This window comes from Tamandua tetradactyla, chromosome 3, assembly GCF_023851605.1.
Source record: "Tamandua tetradactyla isolate mTamTet1 chromosome 3, mTamTet1.pri, whole genome shotgun sequence".
In the NCBI taxonomy this organism is placed as follows: Eukaryota; Metazoa; Chordata; class Mammalia; order Pilosa; family Myrmecophagidae; genus Tamandua; species Tamandua tetradactyla.
In genome coordinates, this window is record NC_135329.1 from 193,875,650 (window position 1) to 193,896,295 (window position 20,646).

The 20,646-nt window shown below is 57.5% G+C and overlaps 2 protein-coding genes across 7 annotated transcripts; both read left to right on the plus strand.

Annotated features, from left to right (window-relative positions):
- Positions 1-761: 761 nt before the first annotated feature.
- Positions 762-10,468, plus strand: SLC11A1 (solute carrier family 11 member 1). Its single transcript, XM_077155116.1, has 15 exons — positions 762-1,017; positions 1,470-1,603; positions 2,388-2,510; positions 2,767-2,886; positions 3,668-3,774; positions 4,216-4,286; positions 5,216-5,283; positions 5,464-5,619; positions 6,331-6,489; positions 7,837-7,926; positions 8,055-8,174; positions 8,612-8,761; positions 9,141-9,214; positions 9,657-9,810; positions 9,936-10,468. The coding sequence occupies exons 1-15, from the start codon at positions 1,011-1,013 to the stop codon at positions 10,044-10,046; spliced, it is 1,644 nt and encodes a 547-aa protein (XP_077011231.1). The 5' UTR covers positions 762-1,010; the 3' UTR covers positions 10,047-10,468.
- A 3,957-nt stretch (positions 10,469-14,425) lies between these two features.
- Positions 14,426-20,268, plus strand: CTDSP1 (CTD small phosphatase 1). Of its 6 annotated transcripts, none has more exons than XM_077155117.1 (8): positions 14,426-14,885; positions 16,245-16,393; positions 16,483-16,638; positions 16,799-16,903; positions 17,026-17,082; positions 17,732-17,824; positions 17,954-18,139; positions 18,586-20,268. In XM_077155117.1, the coding sequence occupies exons 1-8, from the start codon at positions 14,819-14,821 to the stop codon at positions 18,712-18,714; spliced, it is 942 nt and encodes a 313-aa protein (XP_077011232.1). In that variant the 5' UTR covers positions 14,426-14,818; the 3' UTR covers positions 18,715-20,268. The 6 variants fall into 6 exon arrangements, with proteins under 6 accessions (XP_077011232.1, XP_077011233.1, XP_077011234.1 ...); XM_077155118.1 differs by having other exon boundaries at positions 16,802-16,903; XM_077155119.1 differs by lacking the exon at positions 16,483-16,638 and having other exon boundaries at positions 14,710-14,885; positions 16,245-16,408.
- Positions 20,269-20,646: the final 378 nt, after the last annotated feature.

Here is a 20,646-nt window from a genome sequence, read left to right on the forward strand (position 1 = left end):
CTTCCCCCAAAACATTGGCAAATTTATAGTAACTTTTATCTTTCTGCTCTCAGGTGCAAAGCAAGCCTATTTTGTCTTTGGTATTTCCTGTAGGCAGGTTGAGCTATGAAAAGCGAATATGGAGACACAAAAGAGAGTTGTCCAACATCTGTCCAGAGGCCACAAACTGATAACCCTCAAGTGGAATCCAACCCATAGATGTATTCTGTTTGCACTGTTTTTCTCACACCAAATCTGTGCCATCATTTATCTTACCTGTCTCCTTAGGAACCTGAACTTGGGGTCCCTTCGCTGGCCTGAGCCCTCATTTACAGAAGAAACTGAAGCCAAGAGAGGGAACATGACCCTGTTCCGATCTCAGTTGAATCAATGACAGGATGAAGACCAGAATCTCAGGGTCTTGACCTCCTCTTCAGTGCCCCTTTCTTCTGAGGATGTCCTTGGCCTGAATCTGCCATACATATGCTTGTGTGGGTGCCTGGAAGGCCTTTTCCCCTGCGGGAAACTGAGGCCTGGGCAGCCAGCAGGACTCCCTCTCATGAGGCCAAGTTGTGGCTTTGAGCTTCCAAACTGAAGAGGAGAAGGACCTGATGGAGGTGATGGGGTGCCAGTCATGTGCGCTGGACATGAAATGACTGTCCCAGTGGCAGGAAGTGACTGAAATCAGAGCTAAGTTGGGAGTCACTGAACACGGGGTGCCTGGAAGGGGGCCAACGGTATTGGGAGGCACAGACCAGGCTGGGAGGGGAACAGAAGTCTGGGCTGCGGGTGACTAGACCTTTCCGCCGGAGCTGCCACTTCTGCCTTTGGAAAGCATTGCACAACACTCCCTGTGTGTGCGTGTGCGAATGGTGAGGCAAGAGACCGGAGGACAGGCTGAGCCTCCCTGAGGATGGGTGAGAGGGCGAGGGCATCCCAGCTCCTGTGTAAGGACCCAGACAGCGAGTACAGGCTGAGGAGCAGAGCAGCACAGGGCTCAAGCTCGGAGCCCCCCTGAAGCCTGCGTCCTCATGAAAAGTGAGTAGCCGCCGCCACGGTCAGCCAGTGTGAGGGCTGGGGGAGTCCTGGTCCCTGATGCAAGTCCTGGTCTAAATCAGATTGGAGACCCTGGAACTTCCTCACCTGCTGGAGGAGGCAGGAGTGGGGCCTCCAGGCAGACCAGGTGGCCTGTGTTTACCCTCTTCAGAACCTATGTCTCTCTCCACATCCTCTATGGAAAGAGACCTCAGGATTGGGGAACCCCTGAGCTCACATGGGAGGAAAGTGTAATTCTGGAGCCTCCAGTTCCCATCCATTTTCTGCTGGAAAGTTTGGATGGATGGAGATGACGGGCACAGCATTCCCACTGGACCTCAATTTCTCTCTTTCCTAGGAGAAGGCGGGGAGGGAGCTTTGGCAGAGGGCTTTAGCCTTGGGGCTCCAGAAAGAGGCAACAGGTCACTCATGGTGTCCCCTGGGACCCCTCACAGGTTACAAGGACCCCCAAAGGCTGAGCAGGCCCAGCTATGGCTCCATCTCCAGCCCACTCAGCCCAGACCCAAAGTCAGCACCGCCCGGAAAGCCCTACCTGAGCGAGAGGATCCTCATCCCAGCTGCGGAACCGGTGGGAATGCTGGAAACTTCCTGAGATCTTTCAGGATTAGCAAGGTCACGTGGGTTTTCACAGGCTGAGCAGGGGTCCGCTTGTGACCCTTCCAGCTCGGAGCTGCAGTGAGGGATGGTGGCAGCTGCCTCCTGCCTCCTTCCTGCTCTGACTGGAGCGCTTAGAGTGCATGGTGTAGGTGCTCAATATTTGTCAAGTGGCTTTCAGAATGAATCTCAGCTTTCATAAGAAGGAAGAGGGGCCTGAGGCAATTGAGGATTGGAGCTCTGGTTATTTATTTTAACATTAAAGGAAATGATCCAGACAAGGACTTTTTGAGCATTAGAGGAAGCTGCAGGCTGGAGCCTGTCACCTGCTATTCCAGAATCTTTAGCAGCTCACCAGGTTGACAGGCCAAGCCCTGGTGGTGATGGAGGTGGGGAGGGTGGACCCCTAGCAGAAAGAGGATGGAGAGGGAAGAGCTGGGCCAGACAGGCTTGTTCTCTGAAAAGCAACCCACTTTGGGCTCTGAGGATATGCTGAGTCAGGGTCTGCGAGAGGCAGCAGCTGTAGAAAGTGACAGACCCAAAAAGCGGATTCAGTGTGACTCACCAAATCCTGTTGGCTTTCCCCATCCCAGGCCTTCTCCTGGATCCCCTGGGTGGCAGCTCCAGGAATGGGGTACAGAGGACAGGGGTGGCCAGCCTCGGCTGGAGAACCTTTCGGGGCTCAGCTGGGGTCTGGCCAAGGCCAGCTGCCACTCATCCCAATAGCCTGGACCCTCTTTCCTTGCTCCCACCCCCAGGGGACGTTCAGCCTGCGGAAGCTGTGGGCCTTCACAGGGCCTGGTTTTCTCATGAGCATTGCTTTCCTGGACCCGGGAAACATCGAATCAGATCTGCAAGCTGGTGCTGTAGCTGGATTTAAAGTAACCAAGATGGGGCCTGGGTGGAGGCCCTAGAGGGAAGGGGGGTGACCAGATTAAGTAGGCGGAGACCCCCAGCTTGCCACATTTCCCCAGGGTGGCCTGGATACATGGTCTTCCTGGGAACAGGCATTAAGTTCGAGATGGACCAGAAAAGGGCCCCACCAGGGTGCAGGGTATATGTGGGGAACAGTCTTCATGCTTGGGGTTGCTGAGACTGATCCCCCTGGCTGAAGGCCCCGCCCTACCTTCTCCACAGCTGCTCTGGGTGCTGCTGTGGGCCACGGTGCTGGGCCTGCTCTGCCAGCGGCTGGCTGCCCGGCTGGGCACAGTGACAGGCAAGGACTTGGGCGAGGTCTGTCATCTCTACTACCCTAAGGTGAGGTCCGTGGGCCTGAATGGGAACCACCCATAGGCCCCAAACCATTTATAGCTTCCATGATAAAAGAGATACATCATCTCACATGGGATGTCACAAGTCCATTTGATAGATGAGAAGGCTGAGGCTCAGGCTAATAGCACACAAAGAGGGTATGACTTGCCCAAGGCAAAAAATCGGTAGGCATCAGCTATGGGATGGTCTTTACTAGGGTAGAAATTAAAAATAGGGATGGTTACTGGCTGGGAGGGCACTAGGGACATGGCTGTTTTATCAATCAGTGTCTGGTCAGGAAAACAAAAATTACATCTCTAAATACTGCAAAAATCCTAAAAAAAGGATTAAAATTCTTTAATGCAGGGATTTAGTAGTACCGACGTTGGAAGGGCTTGGAGGAACAAGGGAAGTAGGTGTTACCCCTAGATCAGGAAACCTCTGTACCCCTTGGCAGGAGCCCAAGAGCCATCATTTACTGCTGGGCTTCTGGAGGCACTGCCACCACTGCTGAAATGGCCATCAAGGCTGCTAGAGCCACAGTTGTCTGTTGCTGTTGCTGCCAGAAACATCACCAGGAGCAGGGGAAAATATGTTTTCTCCCTGTCTTTTGATCTTCCATCAGTGTTTCCTATGAAACCTAACTGAAAACCAACTGGCAAGGCTATCTCACAAATGCAGTTTGCAGTCTTCTAGCCCAGTGTAGAGAATCAAAAGGTGAGTGTAGGGCTAAGAGACCACAAATAACTGGCACAGCTTGGATGATGGGTTATCGTCTTTCCCGTAGGTGCCCCGCACCCTCCTCTGGCTGACCATCGAGCTAGCCATTGTGGGCTCAGACATGCAAGAAGTCATCGGAACAGCTATTGCATTCAATCTGCTGTCATCTGGACGGTATTGCCCCAGTGGGCCCCGCTTTCAGCCTAGGGCTGAGAACAGCTGTAACTTCTGCCCTAGGGCTTGAACCTTCCTGAACCCATTTCATCCTGCAGTCCCCTCTGAAGCAGGGATTGTCCCCCCATTCGCCCGATGGAGAAACTGAGACCTAGAAACGTAAAGTGACTTGTCTAAAGTCACAAAGCATGTGGGTCATACAGACACCAGGGCCACAGTCCAAAGCTTCCTGCCATGCCTGGTTCTCCCACCCAGATTTGCCCTCACTAGAGCGATCTTCAACATTTTCCACCCCTGCACATTACCACTCCCCTCTCCCTGAGCTGTCTGGGGCCTCTTGGGTCGCTGCCCCAGGAGGCCAGATTCCACTATCTCTAAACCTGAGAGTGGGAATCCCAGCCCCTGGACCAGGCTGGGCTGACCCAACCACTCTGGTTTCAGAATCCCACTCTGGGGTGGCGTTCTCATCACCATCGTGGACACCTTCTTCTTCCTCTTCCTGGATAACTACGGTAGGCGTGTGCCTCGTCTCCCAGCGGGATGGTGCAGGGGGCGGAGGAGCTGGGCTCTAGGGTGCTCTACCCATGCTCTGTCTGTGCTGGGAGAGGGCCATGGGGTCAGGCTACCTGGGCGCCAGTCTGAGCTATCTGTGTGGCCTTGGGCAAGTTACTTAGACTCCAGTTTCTTTCTTTCTGTTTTTTTTTTTAATATATTTTTATTGACAAATCTTCACACACACACACAGTCCATGCATGGTGTACAACAATGGCTCACAATATCCTCACATAGTTGTGTATTCATCACCATGGTCATTTTCTAGAACATTTGCATCACTCCAGAAAATGAAATAAAAAGAAAAAAACTTGTATATCCCGTACCCCTTACACCTCCCTCTCACTGATCACTAGTGTTTCCATCTACCCAATTTATTTTATCCTTATCTCCCCCCATTATTTATTTAATTTTATCCATATTTTTTTACTCATCTGTCCATACCCTGGATAAAAGGAGCATCAGACACAAGGTTTTCACAATCACTGTAAAAGCTATATCTTTAACAATGGTCTTCAAGACGATTGAAGACATCTCAAGGCGACTGGAACACAGCTCAACAGTTTCAGGTACTTTCCTCCAGCCACTCCAATACACCATAAACGAAAAGGGATATCTATATAATGCATAAGCATAACCTCCAAGATAACCTCTCGACTCTGTTTAAAATCTCAGTCACCGACACTTTATTTTTAGACTTTAGTTCCTTAATCTATGATAGGGATGACAGTGATAACACAGATATCATAGGGCTGTTGTGCCGATGCAGTCAGGTAACACAGGTAAAACACTTGGCACAATGCCTGGTACAAAATGTTCAAAAATATTAGCCATTAATAATTGGTTTTGCTGGTACAATTTTTGTTCTGCCCATTTGTCCTCCCCCTAGGGCTGCGGAAGCTGGAAGCATTTTTCGGATTCCTTATTACCATTATGGCTTTGACCTTCGGTTATGAGGTGAGAGGCCAGGAGCACAAACACCCCCAAAGCCACCCCTCTCCCTTCCTCCTGAATGGCCTGAGAGCAGGGAGAAACCAGCGGTCCACAGCGGCCCGGCCGGGGTGGGGCTGAGAATGAGTGACCTTGGCCGCAGCCGGGCAGGGGCGGGGCTTGACCTGATGAGGCTCCTCCCCATAGTACGTGGTGGCGCGGCCCGAGCAGGGAGCCCTACTTCGCGGCCTGTTCCTGCCCTCGTGCTCCGGCTGCGGCCATGCGGAGCTGCTGCAGGCTGTGGGCATCATTGGAGCCATCATCATGCCCCACAACATCTACCTGCACTCGGCCCTGGTCAAGGTGAGCAAAGGGGAGGGGAGCCGGAGGTGCCTTAGAGCCCGCAGGCCCCTCCTCCAAGCCTGGAGCCCTGTCCCTCCGGCTCTGGCCTAAACATCTATAATCTAAGGTCTCTTGTGGGCCTCGTGCTAGGGAGTCAGTGATGAAAAAGAAAACAAGCTCCCTGTCCTCCTAGAGCTTGCATTATAGGAGGAGACAAATGATGAGCAAATAAACAAATAATTATGGATTGGGAAAGGCATCCTGGAAGAAATGGAACAGAGAATGATTGAGGAGGGGCCTTCTTTAGAAAGAGTAGTCTGGAAAGGTCTTTCTAAGGAGGTGATCTTTGAGAACTGAAGGATGGGAAGGAAGACCTGGGGAGAAGATAGTTCAAGCCAAGAGAACAGCAAGTGCAAAGGCCCTGAGGTAGAAATAAACTGGGCCATGTTTGAGGAAGGAGCATGGTGACCGAGAGGGAGTGTGTCAGGGCTGAGGGCAGGGCAGTGCAGGTCACACAGGGCCTCAAAGGCCACTCTTCCTTCCTTCACACAATTGGTCACTGTAGACCACCTTTACATGGTAAGGGCAGAGATCCCTTTGCAGACTGCCACGGGGGGAGCTTTAGGAGGAACTGAAGTTTGGGGGGTGGGACAGAGGTAGAGTTGTGAGGTTGAAGGGTGTTGGGGTGATTCTGATGGACTCTGGCCCTTCCCTCCCCTTTGACCCTCATAGTCTCGAGAGATAGACCGGTCCCGCCGGGCAGACATCCGAGAGGCCAACATGTACTTCCTGATTGAGGCCACCATTGCCTTGTCCGTCTCCTTCATCATCAACCTCTTTGTCATGTCCGTCTTTGGGCAGGCCTTCTACCAGCAAACCAACCAGGCTGCGGTAAGCAACCCCTTCCCCATGCACCTGTGTCCATGCCCCATACATTTGCATCCTGCCAGTTCTGCTGGGCACTCTGGAAGATGCAGCTAAGCCCCTCTGCCTACAGTCCAGGCACTGGAAGAGAGAGGGAGCACATAACCCTGACCTCTGGCTGGGAGCTCTTTTCCTACTCCATTGGAAAGACACAGCTCCCCCACCTCCTGCATGCCAACCCTAACTCCAGCCAGGCCTGTAGAGGGTCATACCCACACCAGGGGACAGCAAGGCACAGTTATCCACTGGAGGCAAAAAGGACAGAGGAATTGAGCCTCAGAGGACCCAGTATTCCATCTGCACCTTGAAAGATAGGCAGGATGTGCCCAGTAAACTGCACTGAGGGCATACTAGGAGGAAGGGGCACTAAGCATGGAGTTGGAAATATGGAGGTGGTCATTTTCTTCTCTGAATTCCCTCTCCTGGAAATCTTCATTGTCCCCAGATAAACTGGCATTCCTTTGGCAGATATTTACTGAGCATTTGTTAGATACCAGCCAATGTCCTGGATCCTGGGGATATAGCAGCTGTGATGCAAAGACCTTCTCCTCTTGGGACTTAAATAGGAAGGAGGCAAGCAGACAGGAAACAAGCCAACAAATGAACAAGCAAGGAGGTCTAGAGTATGCACAATGCTGTGAAGTTGATAAAGGGGTGATGGAACCTAACTGGGGGTGGGGTGGCTGCATTAGGCCACGTGATCAGGAAAGACCATTTGGAGGAGGTGACGTAGGGGCCCATTCTGAAAGAGGAGCCTCCAGCTCCTCCCTAGCTCTCTGGGATTTGGACCCTGTGTCTGGCTCCCTTTCTGAGTGTGTCTCTGTTATGAAGCTCTAACAAGGACTGGCCAGGCCTCTGGGCACCCGGGCACTGCCACTGCCTGCTTTGTGAAGTTGGGAGGCTACTGATCCTCCCTGGGTTTCACTCTGCTCCTTGGCACAAGGGTCGAGATCAGAATGGGGTTTGCAGTGTCTTGTCTTCAGGATAATTGGGCTGCAGAGGGGTGGGAAGTGGGCAGGTGTAAGGAGGAGGGGGCTGTGGGTGGCTGGAGCCACGTCCAGCCAATTGTCTCTCTGAGAAAACCAGCTCTTCCAAATGCAAAAGATGCTGGAAATCAGGGTTCTCATGTGAAAGCTTTTCATTTTAAACGCTGGCCACGAATTCATTATTTTTACACGAAGTCCAACTTTGTTAGTCGAACAAAATACGTGCAGGTAATTCAGTCAACGGGCGGCTAGTTTTTGACCCTGGTCAAGGCCTGGCGATCTGATTTTCCAAGACTGAAGGGAGTTTCCTCCTGCCCGGTACCCGCAGTTCAACATCTGTGCCAACAGCAGCCTCCACGACTACGCCCAGATTTTCCCCAAGAACAACCAGACGGTGGAAGTGGACATTTACCAAGGGGTAAGAGCGCGCGGCACGGTGGCCCCGAAGGGGCGTGAGCCAGAAGGCGGCTCGACCCGCCCACCTCGGGGCGGAGCCTGCGCGAGGGGGCGGGGTCACGGGTCTGACCACACACACCCCCTATCCAGGGCGTGATCCTCGGCTGCCTCTTCGGCCCCGCAGCCCTCTACATCTGGGCCGTGGGCCTCCTGGCTGCGGGGCAGAGCTCCACCATGACGGGCACCTACGCAGGACAGTTCGTCATGGAGGTGGGGCCGGGGTCCAAGGACAACGGGCACACACGGGGCTCGGGGCTCGGACACCAAGCCTTTTGATCCCTAAAGCAGCCCCGAGGGGGCAATTATAAGTCCCACTTTACAGATGAGAAAACAAGTTCAGAGAGGTGAGGCAACTTACCCCGGGATGCAGACCCAGGACCCCAGGACTAATGGGAACCTTTTCCCAAAAACGGTGTATTCTTCAGTTACCCGCTGTGGGAGAAAGACCCCACCACTCAATCCCTCTTCACCCATACCCACCCACCAGCTAGGGACAGATATGGCCCCCATTTCACAGGTTAGGTAAAACAGCGGGTCCTTGGGGGCGTGAAGCAGGACATGGAAAGCCAGGAAGTCCCTCCGCTAGAATCCTCAGACCTGCCCACCTTCACCAAGGCGCTCCTCCTCCACCCCCACCCCCACCCCAGGGCTTCCTCAGGCTACGGTGGTCACGTTTCGCGCGTGTCCTCCTCACCCGCTCCTGTGCCATCCTGCCCACCGTGCTTGTGGCAGTCTTCAGGGATCTGAGGGACCTGTCGACCCTCAACGACCTGCTCAATGTGCTGCAGAGCCTGCTGGTGAGACGGGGGTCCCTCCCACCCTGCCCCCTGAGGAGCTAAACGCGAACCACAGCCATCTCCCTGGTCCCCTGGGCCTGCGGGACGCTATTTGTATTCTGTCCTGGTTCCCATCTCCCACCCCAGGAGATAGAAACCACACTGTCCCCATTTTACAGGAGGGGAAACGGATACATTAAAGTTAACTGGCTCGTGTCAGAGCTCAGATTTAAACTCGGGCAGTCTGGTGCCAGAGCCCCCAAACTCTTGTTTGGAGCACCACACCCTTGAAAGGCATAGAGATCCGGAAACTGAGGTTCAGAGTGGAGGGTGACCAGCTCCTCCCCTCCTCGCTATATTCTGAGGGCAGGGTGCCCCATCCCTCCCTTCTTCTCCCCAGCTCCCCTTTGCTGTGCTGCCCATCCTCACCTTCACCAGCATGCCTGCCCTCATGCAGGAGTTTGCCAGTGGCAGGTGAGTACTCCCCATGGCAAGCACTGGACTTGGATGATCACATTTAATCCTCACAACCAAACCATTATTCAGATGAGGAGGCTCAGAGAGGTTAAGGAACTTGCACAGGGTCATACAGCTAGTAAGTGGGGGAGCCAAGACTTGAACCCTCTGGGTCTGTTTCTAGAGTCTGAGCTTCTCACCCTCATCTCAAACTCCACTCTTGCCGAATCCCACCAATGTGGAGTCTAAGGGACCTAGGAGGGCCGGGGCGGGGCAGGGGGGGAAGAGGTGCGCTAGGGGTCTGCTCCAGGCTCTACAGCCCAGAGAAGTAGACTTTATATATCCCCTTCTCTCCCCCAGAGCCTAGGGTTAGCGGTGGGCACTGGGGAGGAGAAGGAGATGTGGGTGGTCCAGTTGCATCCAGCCAGTCCTGATCCTACCACCCCCATTTGTCTCCCAGGTTGAGCAAGGCTGTCACCTCTTCCATCATGGCGCTGGTCTGTGCCATCAACCTCTACTTCGTGGTCAGCTACGTGCCCAGCCTTCCCCATCCTGCCTACTTCGGTCTGGTCGCCCTGCTAGCGGCAGTCTACCTGGGCCTCACCACCTACCTGGTATTGTGGGGCCAAGGGGTATCTTGAGGATTGGGGAGGCAAGGAGAGGAGGCAATAGATGAAGGGTGTTTGGGGGGTTCTCATGGAGACTTATCACGGCCCCCTCATGGTCACCTCTTCTCCAGGTCTGGACCTGTTGCATCGCCCATGGAGCTACCTTCTTGGCCCATAGCTCCCACCAACACTTCCTGTATGGACTCCCTAAAGAGCAGCAGGAGAAGGGGGAGACCACTTAGCATGCTCCCACCCAGGGCTTGGTGAGAGGAGATGAGTGGGGCAAACATCTGAGAAATCTGGCCTGCTGGGTGGGCAAAGAAGCAGCAAGATGGAGCAGGAGAGTTTGGGAGGGATGCCAGCTCTGGTTCAATAACTGGAACTTCTGCTTCGTTGCTTGGAGAAATTATTAACCTCAGTGTCCTCATCTGAGGACATCACCGATTTTGCAATGGATTTAAAGCACTTTAATAGAGTACCTGGAACTAGAGGCTTAAAAAAAAAAACATGTGTATTAAGCATCTATGGGGTGACCCCGACAGACCCCAGACCCACCGAATGGGGAAGGGGGGTCGGGACAGAGACTCCAAACTGGCATTATAATTGAGATTGATGAATGTCAAATAAAGTTAATTAACTTCTCATCCAAAAGAGCAGTGGAACGGAAACCGGGAAGGGGGCACACAATCTCTGAACCGTCAAGGTTTCGTTACTCCAAGTCTGCTGCTACCCTCGGCTGCGTGGCCTCAGCTTTCCTCTCCCGATCTCAACCCATTTTCCAGGCAGTAAAATGGAAGCGCGGTTTTCCACCCTGTAAGCACTAGGTCATAGGAGCCCGAGAGACCGTGCCTCTGAGGCCCAATTCATTTCCCGTCTCCCCAGGGGACAGGACTCCCACGCTGCGCTGTTAGCGGTCCCTCGGCGCTAGCTCCCAGCTCCCTCTAGGGGCAGGGACTGTCCCGACGGCCAGCACTCCCCGCCTCAGCCTCATCCCTCCCGGCCTCGGGGACGTGCATTCGGGTCTGGCGCTCCAGGGGCCCTGGAATCCGCCCTGGAGTGGAGGTGGGGGAGCTATGTGGGCGGGGAACCCCTCTGGCCCCTGGAAGCAGCACAGCGCCCCTTCGCCCCATACAGGGGCTGTTCTTTACAGACGATCCCTGGGCTGTTTCTAGGCTCCCCAGGTCCCTCCTCCTGTCCCCTCCCGTCTCTCGGACCCTAGCCCCCGAGCTGAGAAGCGCGCGGCGAGCGGAGGCAGGCTGGTGTTTTCCGTGGCTTGAGACTGGGGCAGGCACTGGGCCTGAAAGCAAACTCTCCTTCTCCACCCCCCCCGCCCCCTCCCCCCGCTCCCCCACGATTTCCCGGGAATCCGACGGGGTAGGCGGCCGGGCTCCGCACTCAGGTAGGGGCGCTTGTTTATGAGAAGAATTTCCTCTTTCTTAAAAGGGCGACGATAAGAGTGGGGCCCGCATGGCGGGAAAGAATGGAAGTGGTCTGGCACATCCAAGGCAGCGGCAAGAGAGGGTGCCTGGACAAGAGGGACACTTACCCTTCGTTCTCTGGGCTTGGTCCTGGAGAAGACACGGCGCAAGCCAGCTAAAGAAGAGGGTCAATGGAGAAAGTCCTTTCCCACATCTCTCTCTCCAGATCCCTGGAGGTGCACCCCCACCCCCGCCCCAGCTGTACCCCTGCACTCTACTCTGGTCAATTCACTAGGCATTAACTGGGTCCCAAGACCCGTGTGCAAGGCCCTGTGCTAGAAGTGGGGGAAGGAAGCAAAGCCCTGAAAAAAGGACATGTCAGCTTTCCAGATGCTGCCACTCCAGCTGGGGAGACAGCTAAGTAAACAACAAAGACTGTAACGTGGGATGAGATGAATGCGTGCAGGCCAGACCGGGAAAGAGAAGGGGAGGGTGCAGAGAAGGTACCTCCTGGGGAGAATTATGAAAGCTGAAGAGGGAGGGCAGCTGTCCAGGGGGCCATCCTCTGTGTGCAAAAGGGAAGACACGTGGAAACCTTGTGTGTGAGGACAGAGGGATAGGCAGGTTGGTCATATGAATGGTTAAGCCTAGGACTCTGAAACTGGGGAGAGGCAGGGACCGAAGTAACAGCTAAGGGGCTTCCCTGGGCCAGGGGGAAAGGGTTAGTGATGAGGCCAAGTCAAGGGCAGTCATTCCTGATCAAGGAGACCAACAAAGGGCCAGTCCCCTCCCCCTCTTACCCACCCCTGCGGGAGAGCAGCTCTGGTCCTCCCAGCCCCCAAGCTCAGACCTAACTTGGGGGAGGGAATGCCCAGTTTCCCTTCGGATGCTCCTTTTAGGCCCTCAGGTTGGCCGTGGCCTTGTCATCAAGATAGCCCACACGTGACTGCTGAAGAAGCATGCTACCTCCTGCACTGCCCTGTGCCCTCCTGGCCTCCGCCTCTGCTCCTACCAGCCCCAGTTGGCAGAAGGAGAAGTTGAGGTACTGGGCAAGAGGACCCATTGCCAGGCTGATTCAGCTGAGGCCAGGGTTTCCTGACTCACAGCCCCCAGTACTTTGCTCCCCCTGAGGGTGCAAACCAGTGAAACAGATGCAAACAAATTGCTTTGCGTAAAGAGACCCCCAGTTGCTGGGATTAGAGGAGGGATAGATAGGTAAAGGGCCCAGTACAGAAACCCAAAGAACTGTTCCCTCCCCCCACAACAGAACAGACCCAACAGACTCTCTGACCCCACAAAGACCCCGTGCGCTGCAGGGGGCCTCTTGATTCACCTCCCCAATCACCTGCACCCGGAGAGGCAGAACTCAAGTGCACCCGGGCCCCACGGCCTGGTGCCTGGGATGAGGGAAGGTCTCCCAGGGAAGGAGACCCCGCTAGCACCGGCCCGGAAGGGGCAATAGGGATGTGTTTTGGAGGTGGTCGGTGGGGAATCCCGTGAGCTCAGGGTGGACCGATGGAGGTGGTGGGGTGAGGGGCAGCGGCCCGACCCTACGCAGTGCCCTGTCCCGCCTAGCCTCAGCTCCTCTGAACCTCGCAGAAGGCCTCCGACCGGAAGGAGGGGAGCCCAACCCAGGACAGGGGCATGGCCAAGGCCCACTGAGTCCTTGAACATACTTCCTTTTGGGATCAGAATGGACCTGGACGTTGACAGATAAAGCGGAGACCCTGCCCCGAAGGCCGGGTTAGGGTAGGGGGCTTGGTTTTGAGACTGGAATCCCGCCCCTGCCTCTCGCGGTCACTTCACTTGCCAGAGCTCAGTTTGCTTATCTGTGAAGTAAGATAAAAGTGGGGGGTCGTGCCGACGAGTAAAGGAGAACGCGCAGCCAGAGCGGGACCCAGGGGAAGCGCTCGCTACGCGTGGGCGGTTGTGCTGGAGGTGAAGTGCGGCAATGGCGGCCGCTGCGGGAGGAGGGCCGTCGGATCCCGCCAGGGGGTGGGAGGCACAGCCCGTCGCGGGGCACGAAGCTGGCGCGCCTTCTGGCCGGCGCCCGCTCCCCTCCAGCTCCCCCCTCCGCGGGGCCTGGCGGACGTGCGCCGCGCTCTCCGCCTGCGGCTGGACGGGACAGGACGCGCCCGCCCCGCCCTGCCGCGGAGGCCCGTTGGGGAAGGAAGTGCCGGGGCGTGTTTGTCAAGGCTTGGAGTTATTATTATTTTTTAAATTGTGAACACAAAATAGTAATGACGAATGTAAGGAACTTCATAAGCAGGAAAAAACAAACAAAAACCTCAGACCTCACGGCGCAGAATACAGGCGTTTCCACGCGCATCCCGCGCTGGTTGGGGCGCGTCTCCCACATTCCCGGGGTGGAACAGACGTTTAAAATGCCCCCAGTTGGGCAGTTCATTTCTGAGGACTCCCCGGTGGGGCTGTGGCCCGAAAGGAGTGAGCTCCCACTGCCTGCAGACTCTAACTACTGAGTGCGAGTACTTGGGAATAGAACCAAGTCCCAGTGAAACCTCTTCCCCAACTGTCACAGAGCGGCCAGCGTGCGGGGGCCAGGGATATCTGGGAAGGCTTCCCGGAGAAGGTGGCATTTTCTCGAGGTCGGTGGGACTTTGACTTCGCGTAAGGAAAGGAAGCGCATAGGCGGAGGGAATAGCACCTACGAGGGCCTGAGGGCTGAAGGCGCACTGGCGCCACCGCGGGGAGGTGGGCGTGCGTGGCGCCAAGTAGGGTAGGAGGGCTCGGCAGAATGCAACCTGGGTCGTGGAGTTGGGATTGTCACGCCCTACAGACCCGGGTCACCTCGCTCCGAGACTGCGGTGAATGGTGAGCATCGCAGTCCAGTCAAAGGCATAATTCTGTGTATTTGTACAGCGGTTTGGAACCACGACTGCCCTGCGAGGTGGCCTTTGCAACCTTTAGACAGAAAAGAGACCCATTTTACAGATGAAACGGCCATGTTCCCATTCCCCAGATGAGCAAATCTGAGAAGAGGCTAGTCCTGGGGCCCGGGAATGCACGGAGGTGGGGCCGCGCCGCCCTCAGGCACTCCCTGGCGTGGGCGCTTCGGGCGGGCCCGCGGGCTGGCGGGGCGGGCCCCGCGGGCTGGCGGGGCGGGCCCCGCGGCGTTTGGCCGCCTGGAACTGGGGCCCTGCCACGCAGCCGCAGAGGCTCGGCCCCGCGGGCGGGCAGCAGGAAGAGAGGCGACGCCCCCAGGAGCGCGGCAGGAACCCGGCCCGGCCCGCCTCCCTGCCCGCCGATCCGCGCCGGCCCCAGAAGTGATGAAAGCGGCGGCGGAGACCAGGTCACGCCGAAGCCGTTTCCCTTTTAAGGGGGAGCCTTGAAACGGCGCCCGGGTTCCATGTTTGCATCCGCCTCGCGGGGAGGAAACTCCATGTTGTAACAAAGTTTCCTCCGTGCCCCCTCCCTCCCCCTCCCCCCTTGAGCCTGGCTCCCCTCCCCTCCGAAGCTCGCGGGGATCCCTCCCTCCCACCCCTCCCCTCCCCCCCGCGCCCCGATTCCGGCCCGAGCCGGGGGGGAGGCCGGGCGCCCGGGCCAGACTGCGGCCGGAGCGGAAAGCGCCCGGCCCCATGGACAGCTCGGCCGTCATTACTCAGATCAGCAAGGAGGAGGCGCGGAGCCCGCTGCGGGGCAAAGGTACCGGGACAGCGGGGTGGGGACCAGAGCCCGGGCGCCGCGGACTGGGAGGACGAGGGCGCTGCCGGCGCCGCCCGGGGTGCGTGCACGGGCCCGGACCGACTCTTTGCCGGGGCTCTGTTCCTAGAGGGAGCGTGGAGGGAGTTTGAACTCGGGGAGGCTCAGAGACATGGGGCGGGGCCTCGCGCCCTTTGGGGTGTTTCAGGCTTCTTGAGGTGGGGAAACTGAGGTAGGGCTAGAAAGGGGATTCCTTCGGGGTCTCCCGGGCAGGCAGTGCGAGGTGCCCAGGCGTCTCCCCCGCCCCCCCCCATTGGCGCCAATGGAGCTGGGAGATGGGGGGGTTGAAGTGGGCGCCTTCAGGCCACCCGCTGAGACTCCGCCCCCTTTGAGCCGCGGTCGGGTCGTGTTGGAGGAGGGGGCTCGGAGGTGACAGTGAATTGAGGAAGGTTGGAAGGATCTCCCACCAACACACAACCACGTCCCTACAAACTTGCGCGTCACGCATGGAGGCGCCGAACCCCTCAGAGGTACAGAGAGGGGCAACCACTTCCAAGGGTCGCCAGCGCGCCCGTGGGGAGAGCCGTGTGGGGGATCCCGCACGAGGCACCCGGCCTGTGCACACACTCTTGGACTCTGGAAGCCTCCCCACCCTGCGGCGCCTAGGCTGGGCCTCAGGGGGCTGCCGGTCCGGGGTAGGGGGGCTCTGTCCCTCCTTGTCTGGGTGTTGGTCTCAGGAGTTTGGGGGGCATCCCACTCCAGGTCTGAACCTGGCCACGCCCGGAGCAGGGGGCAGAGGGTGGGGCTGTCAGCCATTCATATTGGGATCCCATGGGGTGGGGGTCGGGGAGAGGGGTCTGACATATGGCCCTGGGAACACTCTGGTCTTAGGGGGCACCGCCCCCTGCCTCTGGGCTGAGCTTTAGGTAGGACTTTGGACCCACGGGCAGAGAGAAGATGGGGGGAGGGCAGAAGTGGGCGAAAGGAGCCCCGGTACTCCTTGGCAGTGCCTGGCTGAGCAGGGGTGCCCAGGTAAGGTGGCCTGGGAGGGCAGCCATGTTTCACCTCAGCAGTGATGGAGACTGTGAAAAGAAAGAACCTCTCAGTGTCCCCTCTTCTGGATGCCTTTTTGCACGTATCAGATCTACTTGGGGGTGGTAGTGAGGGGGGACCTGAAGTAAACACTGATGGGGTGGGGCCCCTGGCTCAGGCATTTCCGGGAGGCCTGGAGCCCGCTCAGGCCCCCCACCTTAGCATGTCTCCCTGATGAAAGGGGAACTGCCTGACCCTCCCAACTCATGGGTTCGCACCTGGGCAACACTCTCGGACCTTAGCAGGCCATTCTGCATGTCCCCACTCCAGGTGACCAGAAGTCAGCGGCTTCCCAGAAGCCCCGAGGCCGGGGCATCCTCCACTCCCTCTTCTGCTGCGTGTGCCGCGACGATGCCGAGGCCCTGCCTGCCCGTGGCGGGGCGCCCCTGCTGGTGGAGGAGAATGGCACCGTGCCCAAGGTGCGTGCTAGCCAGGTGGGCTTTGCAGGGGCATTTGGGCTCAGCCCCCAGGAAGAGGCTCCCAACTGCGCTTTTCATGCTGTACCTAGAGGCCCTCGGAGATACCGAGAAGAGGGGCGAGAGGTGCCCGCACCCAACCAGGCCCCCCAGACTGCAGCCCAGTGGAGGGCGCCTCAGCCAGGGGGCATCTGAAATCTCCCCTCAGAGTGGAAGCTTTTCTCTGCCTTGGTGTTGCAGGTGGAGAAGTGAGACCCCGAGAGAGAAGCAGCAGGGGCCACACTGGGAAGGAGGACCCTCTCCCCACTGTGGTTCCTTAGGAAGAGGGTGGTGGTGGGGAGAACCTGTGGGGAGTAGTGGGCTGGGGCTTGAGAGGGGTGCCCTAGCCCACCCTGCACCTCCCCACAGCAGACTCCTGTCCAGTACCTGCTCCCTGAGGCCAAGGCCCAGGACACGGACAAGATCTGTGTGGTCATCGACTTGGACGAGACCCTGGTGCACAGCTCCTTCAAGGTGGGCCCTGCTCAGCAGCCCTGCGCCCCAGGCTCTGCAGGGGCCTGCCCTGGCCTGGAGGGGAGGCCTAGGCTGGGTTGGGGGCTCCCCGCCTATGCGCCAGCCACTGTTTTCCCCCACAGCCAGTGAACAATGCTGACTTCATCATCCCTGTGGAGATTGATGGGGTGGTCCACCAGGTAAGGGGCCAGGGTTTGGTTTGGGTCTTCCAAACCCCAGGCTCCATCTCCCATCCTGAGGGTCCCCAGATGGAACTTGGATAGACTGTGGAAGGCCAGAGGCTCCAAGAGGGTTTGAGACTTTGCCCAAGGTCACACAGACCCTCAGGGATCTGACCCGACTCCAGGGCCTGCAGAGAGTGGGGGCTTCTCCTCTGGGGCCCACCCTTGCCGTGCCCCCGCACCCCACCCTGCCCGGGACCCAGTTCAAGTAATTCAGGATAGGTTGTGTGCTGTTCAGCCTGTTCTCCATTACTTGGCTCGGGGGCCGGTGCCCTGCAGCCTTGGGGTGAGGGGGCCACCCCAACTCCCTGCATTTGGCTGAGGCCATGGAGAGGGAAGGGACTGGGAGTTAGTGATTCCGCATGAGGTAGAGCCCGAACCAGGAGTCGGAAGTTCATTTTGATCCTCTTTGGTGGGGGAGGGAGGTGCGTGGTTACCCCAGCGTTGGTTGGAACGGCTGGCTCTGGAACCAGCCTCCCTGCCGGCTGTGTCTCTGCCTCCTCCACCCACTCCCCTCCCAGCTCTCAGCACGCCCCTCCCCCTCCACATCTCCCCTGCACCCCCCCAGCCAGTCGGCCAGCAGTCCCCTCACTGGCCCACCCCCCAGGTGTACGTGCTGAAGCGGCCCCACGTTGATGAGTTCCTGCAGCGAATGGGCGAGCTCTTCGAGTGCGTGCTCTTTACGGCCAGCCTCGCCAAGGTGCGCCCCCCGCCTCCCCGCGGGGATCCTGGGCAGCCTGCCCTCCCAGCTGCCTGCAGCACACGATGGCCTTGGGGTCACCCTTGGCCCCAGGATGACCCATGTCTCCGCCTTGCCCCCCGGCTGCAGTATGCAGACCCAGTAGCTGACCTGCTGGACAAGTGGGGGGCCTTCCGGGCACGGCTGTTTCGTGAGTCATGTGTCTTCCACCGCGGGAACTACGTGAAGGACCTGAGCCGGCTGGGCCGAGACCTCCGGCGGGTGCTCATCCTGGACAACTCCCCCGCCTCCTACGTCTTCCATCCGGACAACGCCGTGAGTACCTGGTGGGGCAGGGGCTGAGACCTATGTCTGGGGCCTGGGGTAGAGGGGCTCCCGCCACGGGCTGGCACACTGAGCACTGGGCTGAGCACTGGTGCAGTTTTAGTTTTTCAAACTGCCCCATTAGCGAGCCACAGAATTTAGTGGGTCCTGATTGGGACTTTTCAAAAAATGAAGTAGAATAGGAAATATTGGAGTGCCTTGCAGGTGGTGAGGTTAGGTATTGTCCCATGAAACTTTTGCTGTGGTGCATATATATATAAATGTGTTTTACTGCAGGTTACTATCAAAAGAGTTTGAAAACTGGATGACGGGCTGCTGGCAGTCTGGGGTGGGACTTCTAGGAGTTGGCCTGACCAGTGGGGACGTGGCCAGCTGGCCTGGACATCCTGTGCTCAGGGCCACCTGACCCCTTCACTGCCCTCCTCCCATCTCCCCAGGTGCCGGTGGCCTCGTGGTTTGACAACATGAATGACACAGAGCTGCACGACCTCCTCCCGTTCTTTGAGCAACTCAGCCGTGTGGATGACGTGTACTCGGTGCTCAGGCAGCCACGGCCCGGGAGCTAGTGAGGCGGGATGGGGCCAGGACTGCCCCTGACCACTGCCCACACCTCACACACAGACTTGGCGGCACCTACTGCTCTTTTCTAGGAAAACCCATCGGCCACCCACCCAGGCCGTGGGGCAGCAGCCTGCACCGAGGGCAGTGAGCTCCTGGGTCTCCGAGCCAGTGCCTTAGAACCCCTGTCCCCTTCTCGGGGACCTGTGGGGGCCCTGTGTGCCACTCCCCCACCCCCTTCTCTCTGCGCTGCCATGTTTCTCTGCTGCCAAATTGGGCCCCCTTGGCCCCTTCAGGTTCCTCTTTGTTGGGGGGGGGGGGACGTTCCTACTGCCCCATGCCTTGGCCCTCTAGCCCAGGAACAGTGGGTACAAAGTGCCTTGCATAGAGCCCCCTTCTCCCTGCCCAGCTTTCCCAGAGGCTTGGGCATGATCCTAGTCAGCTCTTACCTGGACCAGCTCAAAGCTAGCTGCAATCTAGGCTGGTCAGGGAGGACCTGTCTCCCTCCCTTCTCCCCCTCCTTCATTACTGCCTGGGAGGAAGAAGAGGGGAGATGGTCTGTTACCACCTGTGAAGGGAGCAGGGGTCTATCCTTCCAGACCCCAGAGGCCAGCTCTACCAGGGCTGATGGCTGAGGACTGCTCCCCACCACCCAAGCCCTCACCCTTTACATCTGCCTTAACCAAGTGTGACCAGGCCCCAGGGCTTGGGGCCCCCAGCTGTATGTGTGGGGGCATAGGCAGGACCCCCATGTGGTGCCATATATATATATGTATATGTGTATATAGGTTTTTAGGGGAAGGGAAGGGAAGGGGTTGAGACACCCCTCCCTCACCCCTTTCCTGGGCCCGGAAATTGGGGGGAGGCGGGGAAGGATTTTTACATTTTTTAAATTGCTATATTCTGAATGAAACAAGCTGGGCCAAGGATCCCTAGGCCCTGACCTCTGTCCCTTACACCCCTTTGCTTCATTCATTCATTCATTCATTCATTCAATGAACATTTATACAGCACCTTTTCTGTGCCAAGTTTTATGCTAGGCCCACTAGCTGAGTGTAGGTGAGGGTCTCTACACCACCTAATTGGTGCCTCCCCCACCCACCTTACACTTCACCGGTGCCTTTGGGGAATCTGCAGGAAGTGGAGCCCTTTTTGTGGGGCTTGGAGGTCTCCAGGAAGCCTGGCCAAGCTGCTCCCTCCCTGGTGCCAACCCACCTCCTGCAGCCCCTGCCATGCCCCCTGCTAGCTGGGGGGCAGCTCCCAGGATGTCCTGCTTTCCAGCCTTGACTCCTCTATCCTGTATCTGGAACCCCTCCCTTTATGTGCTGTGTCTGGAGGTCATGGCCTTGGGTTCTTCCCTTCCTAACTGTTAGGGAAATCCACAGACCAGTGCCAAGGGGGATGTCAAGGGGAAATGTGCTCCCCTGTCTCCCCAATAGAGAACTGGGGGTGGTGAGGGTTGGCCTGAGTCGGCGAACTTCCCATATAACATAAGTGCCTTTTCTGTCTGAGAGTCCCCCAGTGTGATGAAAACTAAAGAGAAAGCCAGACCCCACCCCCAATCCTGCCTCTGTGGTTACTGGGGGTTCGGGGTGAAGTGGGGCGGTGCGTGTGTGTCTGATACCTGTGATTGTTCCATATCCCTTGAGGGTCTCACTGCTTCAGCAAACCCCGTGGAGGGGACTGGTGGCTGGGGGCGGCGGCCAGAGGCGCCCCGGGGCTGGCATGTGAAGGCGACAGGATTGCGCACAAGTTTGGATCAGATCAGTGCGTGCGTCTCAGCGTGGCTATTTGATTACCTCTCTCTCAGCCTCGGCTAGCCGATCTGCGAAATGAAGATATGCCCCGTTTGGAGAATTGATCAAATCCCTGGACAGAGAGGACTCGGTGATATTTAGCTACCATAAAGCAAAACTAAAATGCCCGTGTAGGGGAGGTCC